The sequence below is a fragment of the Phacochoerus africanus genome, chromosome 8 (genome assembly GCF_016906955.1).
Source record: "Phacochoerus africanus isolate WHEZ1 chromosome 8, ROS_Pafr_v1, whole genome shotgun sequence".
NCBI lineage: Eukaryota > Metazoa > Chordata > Mammalia > Artiodactyla > Suidae > Phacochoerus > Phacochoerus africanus.
In genome coordinates, this window is record NC_062551.1 from 62280153 (window position 1) to 62294390 (window position 14238).

Genomic DNA, 14238 nt, shown 5'->3' on the forward strand with positions numbered 1-14238 from the left:
CACAGCAACGCGGGATCCGAGCCGCGAATGCGATCTACACCACAGCTCACGGCAACGCCGGATCCCCAACCCACTGAGCAAGGCCAGGGACCGAACCCGCAACCTCATGGTTCCTAGTCGGATTCGTTAATCACTGTGCCACGACGGGAACTCCAGACGGTCCTCTTTTAGATCTTGAGAACACGCTGAGAGCTTCAAAGAGTCTGAAATGATATGTCCAAACACTTGGGTCATTAGGTACAGATAACAGTCCTCAAACATCTGAGCACACCCTCTTTTTTTTTTTTTTTTGTCTTTTTTTGTCTTTGTTGTTGTTGTTGCTATTTCTTGGGCCGCTCCCGCGGCATATGGAGGTTCCCAGGCTAGGGGTGGAATCGGAGCTGTAGCCACCGGCCTACGCCAGAGCCACAGCAACGCAGAATCCGAGCCGCGTCTGCAACCTACACCACAGCTCACGGCAACGCCGGATCCCCAACCCACTGAGCAAGGGCAGGGACCGAACCCGCAACCTCATGGTTCCTAGTCGGATTCGTTAACCACTGCGCCAAGACGGGAACTCCCTGAGCGCACCCTCTTTAGGAAGAAGCCACGCCCCTCCTCAGTCTTTGGAATAGCGTTCCCAGCAACCCTCCTGGTACAGCGTCCCCTTTTCTCCAGGTTATCTGAGATGGAACATCGTGGACTACGCTTGCAGATCTGAGGAAAACACATTACCCAGAAGGCTGTGCGATGGGTGGCTGAGTCGATCAGCCAATTAGGTTAACTGAAGTTGCGTTTCCGTGTGAGCCAACAGCGTCAGGGCGGGACTTCCGGTATCCACGTTGTGGGCGTCATTTTGAATATGCTTGAGCTTTTTCACAATTCAAAGGCTTCGGGTACCGGTGCCGGTAAGAGGTGACGAGGCCTTTAAAGTCCGAGAGGAGGCACAGCTCGGGCGGCAAAGAGGCGGGTCTGAGGTTCTGCGACGCCGCCCGGAGTGTCCCACACCCGCGTGGGATACGGACTGCGGTGCCCGCGCCCCTCCTCTCCCGCTGCTCCCGGCTCAGCTCCGCCCACAGAGCCCGATGGCGGCGGCGGTGCTGTGGGACCCGCCTCAGGTAAATACTCGTCCTCAGGCCTTCCCCGCCCTCACCCCAACAGACACTGAAGCCCAGAGTGCGGGGCGCCTGCTCCCGTGCCTGCAGCACAGGCCTCAATGTCCAGAAAAACGAAGCGGTCGTGGGTGGGGCCCTATTTCTGATGGACAGTGTGATGTCGCGTGGGAAAGGTTATAGGTTGGGGGACCCGCAGGTGCAAAGACTTGGAGGTCGGGTTGAGCCGGGACAGGGGTACAGCGATTCTCCTTTCTGCTAGGAGCAAGATGCAGCGGGGCCAGAGTCAGGCCTGCAGTGTTGCTGCATGAAAAGTTGGTCACCTATCACACAGGGGATTTGAGGCTTGGATTGCAGTTGGGATGTGGTCTTACCCAGCCCCTCAACAGGCTCCCTCTGGCTTGCAGGGAAGAGAACAAACTATGGGGTAAGGGAAGAGTCAGGAAACATAGGAAAATGTAATTGCAAGTAGCTTGGGTGAATGTTGATCAAATAGAACGTGCAAGAAGTGGTTGAATTCTCCTACTATACAGCACAGGGAACTATGTCCAATCTCTTGGGGTAGAACATGGTGGAAGATGATATGAGAAAAAGAATATATATATATGTATGAATGTATGACTGGGTCACTTTGCTGCACAGCAGAAATTGACACAATACTCTAAATTATAATAAAAAAATTTTTTAAAGAAGTGGTTGGATTCTGGATCCATATTTGGAGATGGGCCAAGCCAAGGTGTGGGTGTTGCTGGTAATAAGAGAAAGGAAGTAGTGATGGACAACCCTCAGGTTTTTGGTCCTAGTGAATGAAGGAATGGAAGGCCCATCAACTGGATGGAGATGTTAATAGCAGGTTAATTTTCCTTAGACATATCGTGTTTGTTTGGGGTCTGTTAAGAGTCTGAGATGTTTTCGAGAAGAGTGTAGACAACAAATGGGCAGCAGGACAGGCAGCTCTGGAAAACTGAGGAAGGCCTTCAGGATGGAGACTTTCAAAAGTGATGGCTGCTGGGTGGGTCAGGGTGAACCTGTGGATCCACATTTAGGAGGGGAATGAGGGTCTAGTGGCAGTGCTATTGGTAGGTCAGAAAGACTGGGGTGTGCTCTAAGGAGTGGTTCTCTTGCTGTGTGCCTGGTTGGGTTTGCTGGGCATTGGGGGAGAAGTGACAGTGGGAATGGTGTGGGAGAGGTTGATCTGGCAGGCAGCCAAGGCTTCCATGGGATGAATGGACAAGAGATAGCTGAGGAGATCTAGGAGAAATTGAGACAAGGTGGTAGTGGGGCTGGGCTGCTGCTTATTTAGTAATATATGGCTTCTCCGGAATTTTGTGGTGAGCTTCGACAGGTTCTGGGATGTTTAGTTTTGCCTGTGGATAAAGTTTGGGGAAATGTCATTTGTGAGTCACTATTCCTGACAGAGATTTGTATTTATTTTTAAAGGGCTGCACCCATGGTATATGTAAGTTCCTGGGCTAGGAGTCCAATTGGAGCTGCCACCTGCTGGCCTACACCGTGGCTCGCAGCAATGCCAGGTCCTTAACCCACTGAACGAGGCCAGGGATCAAACCTCATGGATACTAGTCAGGTTAATTTCCACTGAGCCACAACAGGAACTCCTGGGGAGATCTGTAGGGCTGGATTTTTTTTAATTTAAAAAAAATTTTTTTAAGGGCAGCATGTACAGCATATGGAAGTTCACAGGCCAGGAGTTGGATCAGAGCTGCAGCTGCCAACTTACACCATGGGCACAGCAACATGGGATCCGAGCTGCGTCTGCGACCTACACCACAGCTCATGGCAACACCCGATCCCTGACTCACTGAGTGAGGTCAGGGATTGAACCTGCACCCTCATGGATACTAGTTGGATTCGTTTCTGCTGTGCCACAACAGGAACTCCAGGGCTGGGTCTTTTACAAAGGTTGAGTGGAGAGAGGAGTGTTGTGGCTGTTGAAAAGACAAAACTGGCAGTAAAGAAACTGAGAGTTGTGGGAATCAGAAATTCATGCCTGGTTCTGGGCGGCTAATATTGAAGCCAGAATTAGAGGCAGGTGGGAGGTCTTCTAAGTAGCATTTGAGGCTTGCTCTTGTGTTTAGTTCATCAGAGGACTGTTGTACCAAATCTCATTTTAGTTTCTCAGGTGTTCTCTGAATCCCTAGTTCTCTGAACTCCCTATGGTTATGTTCAGGGAGTTTCCTGTGGTGTGTCGCAGGGAGGTGGCAGTGCTGTGGAGATGCAGTTGTAGGGTCTGAAACTTTGAAGGAAACGTGGTCTACAGAATGATGTGCACGTCGAGAGAAAGTATGATCTGATGACCTCGGGGCCCTGGTGAAGATTCATAGATGAAGCATTAGCTTACCTATGGTTGTGTCTGCATTCCAACCATTTGGGCAACCCCAGGAGAGTTGTTTGGCTGGAGGGGCGGGACATCGCAGGCCAAGCCCAGAGCTTAGATGGCATCTGTGTTTCCCGCTCTCAGTTATTACTGAGGGCTGAACACAGTGATTAATGTGATGGTGAAGAGAGAGCAGGCATCAAATAATTTTTTTTTTTTTTTTTGACTGCACCTGCAGCATGTGGAACCAGGAGCTGGTATCTCCTCCAAGGTGGGGGGCTCTGGTGAAGGGTGGGAATGGCATAGATGTGTGGCAAGATGCATTGTGGGTTCTCAGAGAATGTTCAAGGTTTCTTCTGTCCCCTACATGATAGGGTGGTGTGAACTTTGAGGACATTGCTGTGTACTTTTCCTGGGAGGAATGGAGGCTCCTTGATGAGGCTCAGAGACGCCTGTACCTCGATGTGATGCTGGACAACTATGCACTTATATCCTCCCTGGGTAAGATGTTCACCTCCACAGTGACTTTGTCCAGGCTTTGTATCCTGCCTCACCCCAGAAGATGTTCTGTCTGTTTTGCACGTGGTGTAGACCCTGCTTGCTTCCCTGGTTTTCTGGGTAGTTGTAGTTAGAAGGCTGGGGTGTTTGCACTGCCTTCTTTTCTCCTCTACAGCCCTAGTACCTGCTATACTGAACCCTCAAAGGGAAAGATTCGAGGTCACTCATCATGCAGTAAGGCTAATGATTGCAGCTTGCTTGCCCCCTCCCTGGGTGGGTCAGTGTGTTCAGATCCATGCAATTTCTGTGGCCCTTCCTTTAGCTGACATTTCCTGTGCCTGTTGTAAACGTTGTAGTCATTGTCATGGAGGTGACTTACATGGACCATGGGCTGCTATTCACTTCTATTCTCTATAGTTCTTTTTTTTTTTTTTGTCTTTTTGTTGTTGTTGTTATTGTTGTTGCTGTTTCTTGGGCCGCTCCCGCGGCATATGGAGGTTCCCAGGCTAGGGGTTGAATCGGAGCTGTAGCCACCGGCCTACGCCAGAGCCACAGCAACGCAGAATCCGAGCCGCGTCTGCAACCTACACCACAGCTCACGGCAAGGCCGGATCGTTAACCCACTGAGCAAGGGCAGGGACCGAACCCGCAACCTCATGATTCCTAGTCGGATTCATTAACCACTGCGCCACGACGGGAACTCCTATTCTCTATAGTTCTTTTTGTGGTGTTTAGACCTCTTTTCTCCCTGTTTAATCCTGCCCCAACTTTATTGAGGTTGGAAAAATAATGTATAATACGTTTTATATATATATATATATAAATTATGAAATAATTAGCACCATGAAATTAATTAACATATCTGTCACTTCAAATAACTCTTTTTTTTTTTTGGCTGCAGCTGCAGCATGTGAAAGTTCCCAGGTCAGGGATCGAACCTGTTGCATAGCAGGGACCCCAGCCACTACAGTGACAACACTGGATCCTTAACCCACTGTCCCACAAGGGAACTAACTCCATAACTGAAAGTGATTTTGATCATTATCTCCCCATTTCTCCAATCCTCTATATGGCATTCACCCTTATGTTTCTCTAAAGTTTGACTTTTTTTTTTTTTTTTCATCTTTTTGCCATTTCTTGCGCCGCTCCCACGGCATATGGAGGTTCCCAGGCTAGGGGTCAAATCAGAGCTGTAGCCACCAGCCTACACCAGAGCCACGGCAACGTGTGATCTGAGCTGCGTCTGCAACCTACACCACAGCTCATGGCAACGCCAGATCCTTAACTCACTGAGCAAGGCTAGGGATCAAACCTGCAACCTCATGGTTCCTAGTCAGATTCGTTAACCACGGAGCCGCAACGGGAACTCCAAGTTTGACTTTTTTTTAAGCCTCATCATATAAGTAATATTATATAGTATTTGTCTTAATGTGACTTACTTCATTTAGCATGTCCTCTAGAGTCTTCCTTGTTGTAAGTGGAGGTTTTTCCTTTTTCATGGCTGAATATTCCTGCATGCATATGCATGGGAGAGTTGGTTCCTGCTTCTGTGTGCGTGCACACGTGTGTGTGAGTGTGTGTGTGTATACACACCATATTGTTTTCATAAGTTCATCCACTGATAAACACCTTAGAATGTCTCCATATCTTGGGTATTCTGAATAATGCTACAATAAATATGCCTATGCAGGCAGGTATTTCATGGAGATACTAATTTTGTTCTTTGGGATATATGCCCAGAACTGAGTATGGTAGATCATATGGTAGTTCTATTTTCAGTATTTTGAGGAATATTTTCCATGACTGTACTAATTTACATGCCTTGCAAGGGTTCCCTTTTGTCCACATTCTTGCCAACATGTTACCTCTTTATCTTTTTTTGTTGTTGTTGTTGGCCATGCCCATGGCATGTGGAAGTTCCTAGGCCAGGGATCACACCAGGGAACAACAGTGACAATGCCAGAAATTTTAACCAAAAGGCCACAAGGGAATGCCAACCTCTTACCTTTTTGATAATAGCCATTCTAGTAGGCGTGAGGTGACACGTTGTGGTTTTAATTTTTTTTTTTTCTTTTTGGCTGTGCCCTGGGCATACAGAAGTTCCTGGGCCAAGAACTTGGTTCAGGAAGTTCCTAGGTCACAGCAGCAACCTGAGCTGCAGCAGTGACAATGCTGGGTCTTTAACCCACTGACTCACCAGGGAACTCTTTGTGGTTTTGATTTGCATTTGCCTTGATGGTTAGTGATTGTGAGTACCTGTTGACCATTTGTATCTCCTTTTCACTCTGTTGTTTCTTTTGCTGTGCAGAAGCTTTTTAGTTTGATGTAGTCCCACTGGTTTATTTTCGCTTTTGGTTTCCTATTAAAGGAATCATCGCCAGGAATAAAGTCAGGGAGCATTTTCCCTATGTTTTCTTTAGGAGTTTAGGGTTTCAAGTCTTATGTTTAAATCTTAATTACATTTTGAGTGCTATAAAAGGGGGGATCCAGTTTCATTTTTTTGCATGTGGATATTCAGTTTTCCCAACATTATTTATTGATTCTCCTTTCCCTATTGTGTGTTCTTAGTGCACTTGTCAAAGATTAGTTGATTTATAACCTATATGCATGGGTTTGCTCTGGGCTGTCTCTTTTGTTCCATAGGTCTATTCATTTTTATGCCAGTACCATATTGTTTTGATTATTTTAGCTTTGTAATATAATTATAAACTAGGACTGTGATGCTTTTTTTTTTAAGGGCCACACCTGGTGCATATGGAAGTTTCCAGGCTAGGGGTTGAATTAGAGGTACAATTGCCTGCCTACACCACAGCACCACTGGATCCAGGGTGGCATTTGCAACTTACACCACAGCTCACAGCAATACCTGATCCTTAATCCATTGAGCAGGGCCGGGGATCAAACCTGCATCCTTGAGGATACTAGTCAGGTTTCTTTTTGCTTAGCCCCAATGGGAACTCCCAGGACTGTGATGCTTTTAAAATTGATCATGTCTGTCAAGATTGGTTTGATTATTTAGGCTGTTTGTTTTTCTCTTTTTCTTCTATGGCTATACCTGCAGATATGGAAGTTCCTGGGCCAGGGACCAAATTGGAGCTGCAGCTTTGGCCTAAGCCACAGCTATTGCAACAGTGGATTCTACCATAGATACCATATATGCCTAGTCTGGCAACCTGCATCTCCCTCAGCATGCCCTCAGCCAGCCTGTTTTGTTCTTTATGATTTCTAAGTTTTTTGTTTTTGTTTTTGTCTTTTTGCTTTTTCTAGGGCCGCTCCCACACCATGTGGAGGTTCCCAGGGTAGGGGTCCAATCGGAGTTATAGCTGCCGGCCTACGCCAGAGCCATAGCAATGTGGGATCTGAGCTGCGTCTGCAACCTACACCACAGCTCACAGCAACACTGGATCCTTAACCCTCTGAGCAAGGCCAGGGATTGAATGCACAACCTCATGGTTCCTAGTCAGATTCATTAACCACTGCGCCACGACAGGAACTCCTCTAAGTTTTTGTTGAACAACTTGTTATTCTGTTTATAATTGTCTATATGTGTTTTTTTGTAACTCACTGAACTCTCCTAAAGCAATTGTTTGGATTTCTTTGTCCATAGATCTCCATTGCTTTGGGATTTGTTTCTGATAAATTATTCTACTCCTTTAGTTTCATTTTCTGTTTTTTTTTTGTTTGTTTGTTTTTTGCTTGTTTCTTGTGGGCTTGCATTTGATGGTGCAGTCATTTCTTCCAGATTTTGCAGTTTTGGTGGGCAAAGATTTCCACCTGTGTTGGTACACCAGGTTGGTGGGCTGGCTGTGGCCATTTTGGCTCCAGGGAGTGCCCCCCTGGGAGGATTCCGTACAGCTCCTTCACCTGACGTCAACACTGGTGAAGGTTGCAGGCGTCTTCAACAGATGAGGCTGAGGTGGTCCCTTGGCAGAGGAGGAGGCTGCTGGAGAACTCCTGATTTCTTTTATCCCAGCGACGATCTTGTGGCAAGGGGGTCCTTCTTGGTGCTGAGCTGGCTCTTGGGCACCCTGCTGGTGTAGTGGCACTAGTGTCTGATGCGAAGGCACCTGTGGTTTAGCTGGAGTGTGGTGTAGGGGTACTTGTGGAGTGACAGCAGTTGCAGTTCTGGACGTTGGCTTTGGTGTGTGAGCTATGGTTGCATACCCGGTAGCCATGAAGTCTGTCAGAGTGAATGGGTGATGACACAAGTCCTGGGGAGTTGACTAGCCTCCAGCAAGGCTGTCTGGTGCCTGAGACCACTGTGTACACAACACAGTGGTGGAGTCAGGGTCTGGAGTGTAGGCATACTTGGAGCAGGCACAGCTCTGGGGTGCAGGTTTGGGGTATGTGGCAGCCCCTGCTGCCCTGGATCAGTGCCACAGCAGCTCCTTCTGAGGGGGCAGCAGTAGCCTTGGGCATTGACATGCACCGTGGTGATGGATGTTTATGAACTCAGTAGCAAGAGCTGCCAGTGTCCCGTGGAGCAGGCGGCTGAGGCTGTGGTAGTTCTCACTCTGTATGGATAGAGACAGCCCACTGTTCTAACTTCCGAGCCATCTTCACATGTCTCTGCCATGACAGTCTTTTCAGAAATCTGTCTCTTTCTTACTTTCCACCATGTTGTATTTAGTTCTTTTTGAGCCCACCACTGCTAATTTCACTCATAGAACCTAAATCAGCTGTTTGTTTTTGTTGGGTGTTCCTGGTGGTATCTCCTGTTCTACCATTTTGGTGGTATCACTTCCCTTGTGCTCTCACTGATCTTTTTGTAATACTCTCCAAATTGGTCCTCATTTGTGCTCGGAGATGGTCACATATCCTTAAGCTGACCTTGAAGACCAGCTAATCTGTCTTTAATGGGCTTGGATGCACCTTTTTTTTTTTCCCGTTTTTTTGGGCCACACCCATGGCGTATGGAGGTTCCAAGGCTAGGGGTCGAATCAGAGCTACAGCTGCCAGCCTACACCACACCCACAGCAACTCGGGATCTGAGCCATGTCTTCAACCTACACCACAGCTCACGGCAACCCTGGATCCTTAACCCACTACCAAGGCCAGGCATCAAACCTGTGTCCTTATGGATATCATTGAGATTTGTTTCCACTGAGCCACGATGGGAACTCCTTGGCGCATTCTTCCACGCAGCCCCAAATCAGCAGCAGAAAAAGTGCTGCAGGAAGCTGTTGGGAGAGAAATGAGTTGTAGACTGTGATTCTATTTATTGTGTCATACCCTGTCTCGTATCCTTCCCCTGGTGAGGTCGCCACTGTTCTGTGACTTCGAGGCCCAGGAATGCACCATAATCCTTCAATTGAATTCCCACTCCCCTGTGAAAAGCCTTCCGTAGACCCAAACCTAGATGAGACAGATGCACATTTGTGATGGGCTTGCCCTTCCCTATAGTCAGCATGTGCTTGACCAGCATTTCTTTCTGTCCAGGTTGCTGCTGTGGAGCAGAGGGTTCAGAGGCACCTTTTGAACAGATTGATTCTCTAGGAGTGTCACAGGCCAGGATATCTGAGGCAGCTTTATCTTCCCAGGAGACCCACCCCTGCGGGATGTGTGGTCCAGTCTTGAGAGATGTTTTCCACTTGGCTGAGTCACAGGAAACAGAACACCACCAAAAACTATTGAGGTGTGGAGCATGTGCAAAACGATTTTATTTTGGTGCAAGCATTCAACAGCACCAGGAGGAGCAAATACGAGAAAAACCTTTCAGAAGCAGTGTGGATGAAGCCTTGTTTGTGAAAAGCTGCAGATTCCTTGCGTCACAGAAGCCATTTACCTGTGGGGAGTTTGAAAAAGACTTCCCGATCATCATGGGATGTCTGCAGCAACAGGCCACTCATGCTGTAGAGAAGCCAAACATAATCGCCCATTGTGGGTCAAGTTTACAAAGCAGGAAAAGTCATCACACCTGGGGAGAGTGCAAGAAAGCCCTCAGCCCTGAACACACACTTCTTCAGGACCAGGGTGTCTACACTGGAAGACCTTGCTTTGTGTGCAGTGAATGTGGGAAAACATTTAGGTACAAATCCTCATTTGTTGTGCACCAGAGAGTCCACGTTGGAGAAGGGCTTCACATGTGTGGTGAATGTGGAAAATCCTTTAGACAAAACTCAAGCCTCAGTCAACATCGAAGTGTTCATACTGGGGCAATGCAGTATAATTGCAGCAAATGTGGGAAATCCTTAAGTCATAAATCTGTCATCATTTCTCCCCACACATGGTGCAATGGAGAGAATAGTTATGTTTGCAGTGAATGTTCAAAGTCTTTTACCTCTAGCTCAGCCCTCACTTATCATCAGAGATCTCACACAGGAGAAAGGCCTTATGAGTGCAATGAATGTGGGAAATCTTTCATCTCCAGGCCTGCTCTCAGATACCATCAGAGATCTCACACAGGAGAGAGACCTTATGAGTGCAGTGACTGTGGGAAGAGTTTTACCACTAGCTCTAACCTCCATTATCATCAGAGAGTTCACACTGGAGAAAGGCCATATAAGTGCAGTGAATGTGGGAAATCTTTTAACAATAGATGGGTTCTTATTCAACACCAGAGAGTACACACAGGAGAAAGGCCTTATGAGTGTACTGAGTGTGGGAAATTGTTTAAGTATGGATCCCAACTGAATCAACACCAGAAAGCTCACACCGGCGAAAAGCCTTTTAAGTGCTCTGAGTGTGGGAAATCTTTTAACAATAGGTGGACACTTATTCAGCACTGGAGGGTTCACACAGGAGAAAGGCCTTTTGAGTGCAGTGAATGTGGAAAATTCTTTAATCGAAGAAATAACCTCATTTTACACCAGAGAATTCACACAGGAATAAGGCCTTATGCATGCAACGAATGTGGGAAGTCTTTTACATTTAGTTCCAGCCTCCGTTATCATCAGAGAGCTCACACTGGAGAAAGGCCTTATGAGTGTAAGGAATGTGGTAAATCTTTTATCTCTAGATCTGATCTCCATTATCACCATAGAGTTCATTCTGGAGAAAGGCCTTTTGAGTGTAGCGAGTGTGGGAAATCCTTTATCCAAAGAAATAACCTCATAATACACCAGAGAGTTCACACAGGAGAAAGACCTTATGTATGTGATGAGTGTGGTAAATCTTTTACCTGTAGCTCTACCCTCCATTATCATCAGAGAGTTCACACTGGAGTAAGGCCTTATGTGTGCAGTGAATGTGGGAAATCATTTATTACCATGTCTAAACTGCGTTGTCATCAGAAAGGTCACACTGGAGAAAGACCTTAGGAGTGCACTGAATGTGGGAAATCTTTTATGGAAAACATCAGAGAGTTCACTCTGTACAAAGGCATAGACATGAAGGGAATACACAGTTTCCGTGGTCAGTATCAGAGTGCTGGAGGAAACTTTCTGAGGAGCCATCTCTCCACATTGACTCCTCCTATATATCTGAGCATGCAAGTGGGGAGAGTCCCCTTAAGTTTGTTATGTGGGAAGCACGTGTGGCTTTCTTGCACTTTCTAACCTGTCCAGGGCTATTCCCAGATGTGTGTCACTGTCATCTCTGTGATCAAGGCCATTTCACTTCTACCACCTGGCAGATCCCCACGGTGTGCATCAGTCATCAACCCAGTTCACTCAGGGAAGCTGAGCTCTGTCCTCCCATGCATTGTAGCAAATTAGGAGTCACTTGAGCCCTCGGGGTGTCTTTCCCTCGACTCTCTTGGGCATGGACCTGACCCAATGTTGGTCCATAGAACATTGGAGTTTGCTAGCAGCTTTCCAACAAGGACTGAAATTTTCCAGGTGTCATGTTGATATCATGTGATACTTGTGATGAATTTTTCCAGCTTTCAAGTTACAAACTCCAGAACTCTGGACCACATGTTACTTTGGCTTGAACAATAACAGGCCTTACCCTTTAGGTCCTCGTTAACTTTGGGAGTTCTGTTCCCATGTAGTTTATGAACAGATTTGTGCTCTGCAGGCATGAAGGGGAGAACTTTTTATGGGCCTCACACCTGTGCCTAAGGAGGGACAACAGGACGACAGAAAATAACATGATTTTGAACTTATTTGTATTGCTGCCCAGAGCTTCCTAGGGAAAACCGCAAAGCTTTTTCTTCCTCATATGGACCTGTATCCTTTTTCTTTTTTGACCACGCCCATGGCATGTAGAAGCTCCCAGGCCAAGGATTGAACTCGAGCCATAGCAGCAACCTGAGCCAGTGCAGTGACAATGCAGGATCCTTAACCCTTTGTGCCACAGGGATATCCTGTATCCTGTAGTATTTCGGACGACTCTGAGGAGGGGCAGGTGTGAGCATCTTGAGTGCTTCTGAGAGCAGCATGAGTTGTTTCTCTTACCCAGAGGAGAGCTCACAGGCACACCAGTGTAGTGAGGTTTATCTTCCCCAGGTCTACAGAGACCTGTATCTCCTCATGACCAGAATTCACTGGGCTAGGGGGTCTCTGATTGTAAGACTCTTGGTTCCAGGGGAAACCATAGTTGGTACAGAAACTGCTTTCATAGGTGGTGGAAGAGACTGCAGTCATTGAGATGGAATGTGCCACTTCTGAAAGTGTATCCAGGAATGTGTCTGCAACTGTGCAGACAAACTTTAAGACCTGTAGGCATGTTTATCTCGTGTAGCTGAAGACCTTGTCAGAGAAATCAGGAGGTTTTCTGGCTTGCTGTAGCCTATCACTGATGTGTGCCTCGAGGCCCTTATTCCCCAGGGAGGATAAAAGGGGGAAAGGAGATTCATATTCTGAGACTGTGGCTCTCTTGACCCACACAGCATTGCTCTTGACTAGGTGAACACGTTCACTGCTTCCCACTGAGGCAAGACTGGCCCTCCAGAAGGCCTGAGGAGAGAGATGGTAGAGTCAATATGCCCACCCTACTTTCCATAAAGAGTGGGACATAGAGATTGTTTTATCTTGAGCCAATGTTTAAAACTTCATAAAAGTATAATTTACATGTACTTAATAGCTTATACTTAAAATGTACAATCTGAGGAGTTCCCTGATTGGTGGTGTCACTGCTGTGACCTGGCTCACTGCTGTGGAGTGCGTTCAGTCTCTGGGCAATTTGCATATGGGGCACAGCTAAAAAGATAAAATGTACAATCTGTTAAGTTTTGAACCTCTGAAAACAACATTGTAGTCCCAATAATGACCATATCTGTCAAGGTATACTTACCTCATGTCCTTTTATAATCTCTCCTTTCCCTTCCCACCTCTCAGGTAACCACTTTCCCTTACTATAGGTAAATCTTGCATTTTCTAGTATTTACATGTTTGTAACCTAAACTGTTTTTTGTTTTTTTTTTTTCCTGACTTTGTAATTACTTGGGGGTATGGTTAGCTCATCTTTTTTTTTTTTTTTTCTTTCTGAGTAAGATTCTTACCTTTGAATATGCCACTTTTGCTTTACTTACAACTTAATGTGTCTTTAGGTTATTTCTAGGTTGTGCTGATTGGAAATAAACCTGTTAAAATGTTTGTGTCAATTTCTATGGATGTATGTTTCTTTTATCTTTTGTCAATAACTTAGAATGAGTCACAGGGTAGATCTAAAATGATTGTACTTTTTTGCATGTTAACCATCAGTGTGTTAGAGTTTCCATTTCTGGAGCCTATTCTTGATAGGGTCAGTCTTTTATGTTAGGCCTTTTCATAAGTGTATAGTGCTATCTCAGTGTGGTTTTCATTGCATTTTTCTTATGACTCATGATTTTGCACATTTTTCATGTCTTTATTTGCCACCTGTATATTTTTTGTGTGCTGTTTCAGTTGTTATTGCTTAATTTTTTATATGCATTATGGCTACTTCCCTTTTCTTTTACAAATAAGACACTGAAAAACAGACATATGGAATTATTTGCTGTATGCAGTTGTTTTTAATACAAGTAGGATATTTCCTCATTATTTTTCCTCATGTTTTCTGTTTCCTGTACAATGTCATGACTACAAACCCCACACACGTTTAAGATTAGTCTGCATTATCAACATACTCTCCATCGTTTAAGTCGCGGCTTCAGCAATACAGTAAGTATAACCCTGCTTTGTAGTGTTTGCCAATTTCTGAAGTGTAAATCCCCTCATCACTAATTTGGAATGTGCTCTGAGGAGCTGAAAAATTCTACTTGAGGTCCCCTGCTTTTTGGTGGAAAAACTAATTTTTTGCAAGAGGACTTTACAAGGCCAGGCAGAAGACGGGTGCAGGAGCTGCAAGCTGATAGGAGGCTAAAAGCCCTCAGAGACCTAATTCTGGTTGCCCAAAGGAGAGGCATGTCCCTGAACACTCTGGGGGGTGGGAGTCAGTGGAGACCTTGGC

General features: G+C 46.1%; 1 protein-coding gene across 1 annotated transcript; it reads left to right on the forward strand.

The window, feature by feature from the left end:
• Positions 1-802: 802 nt before the first annotated feature.
• On the forward strand, positions 803-13690 carry LOC125133823 (zinc finger protein 256-like). The gene is made up of 3 exons (XM_047792402.1): positions 803-1097; positions 3801-3927; positions 9364-13690. The coding sequence occupies exons 1-3, from the start codon at positions 1065-1067 to the stop codon at positions 11181-11183; spliced, it is 1980 nt and encodes a 659-aa protein (XP_047648358.1). The 5' UTR covers positions 803-1064; the 3' UTR covers positions 11184-13690.
• The last annotated feature ends 548 nt before the right edge of the window (positions 13691-14238 follow it).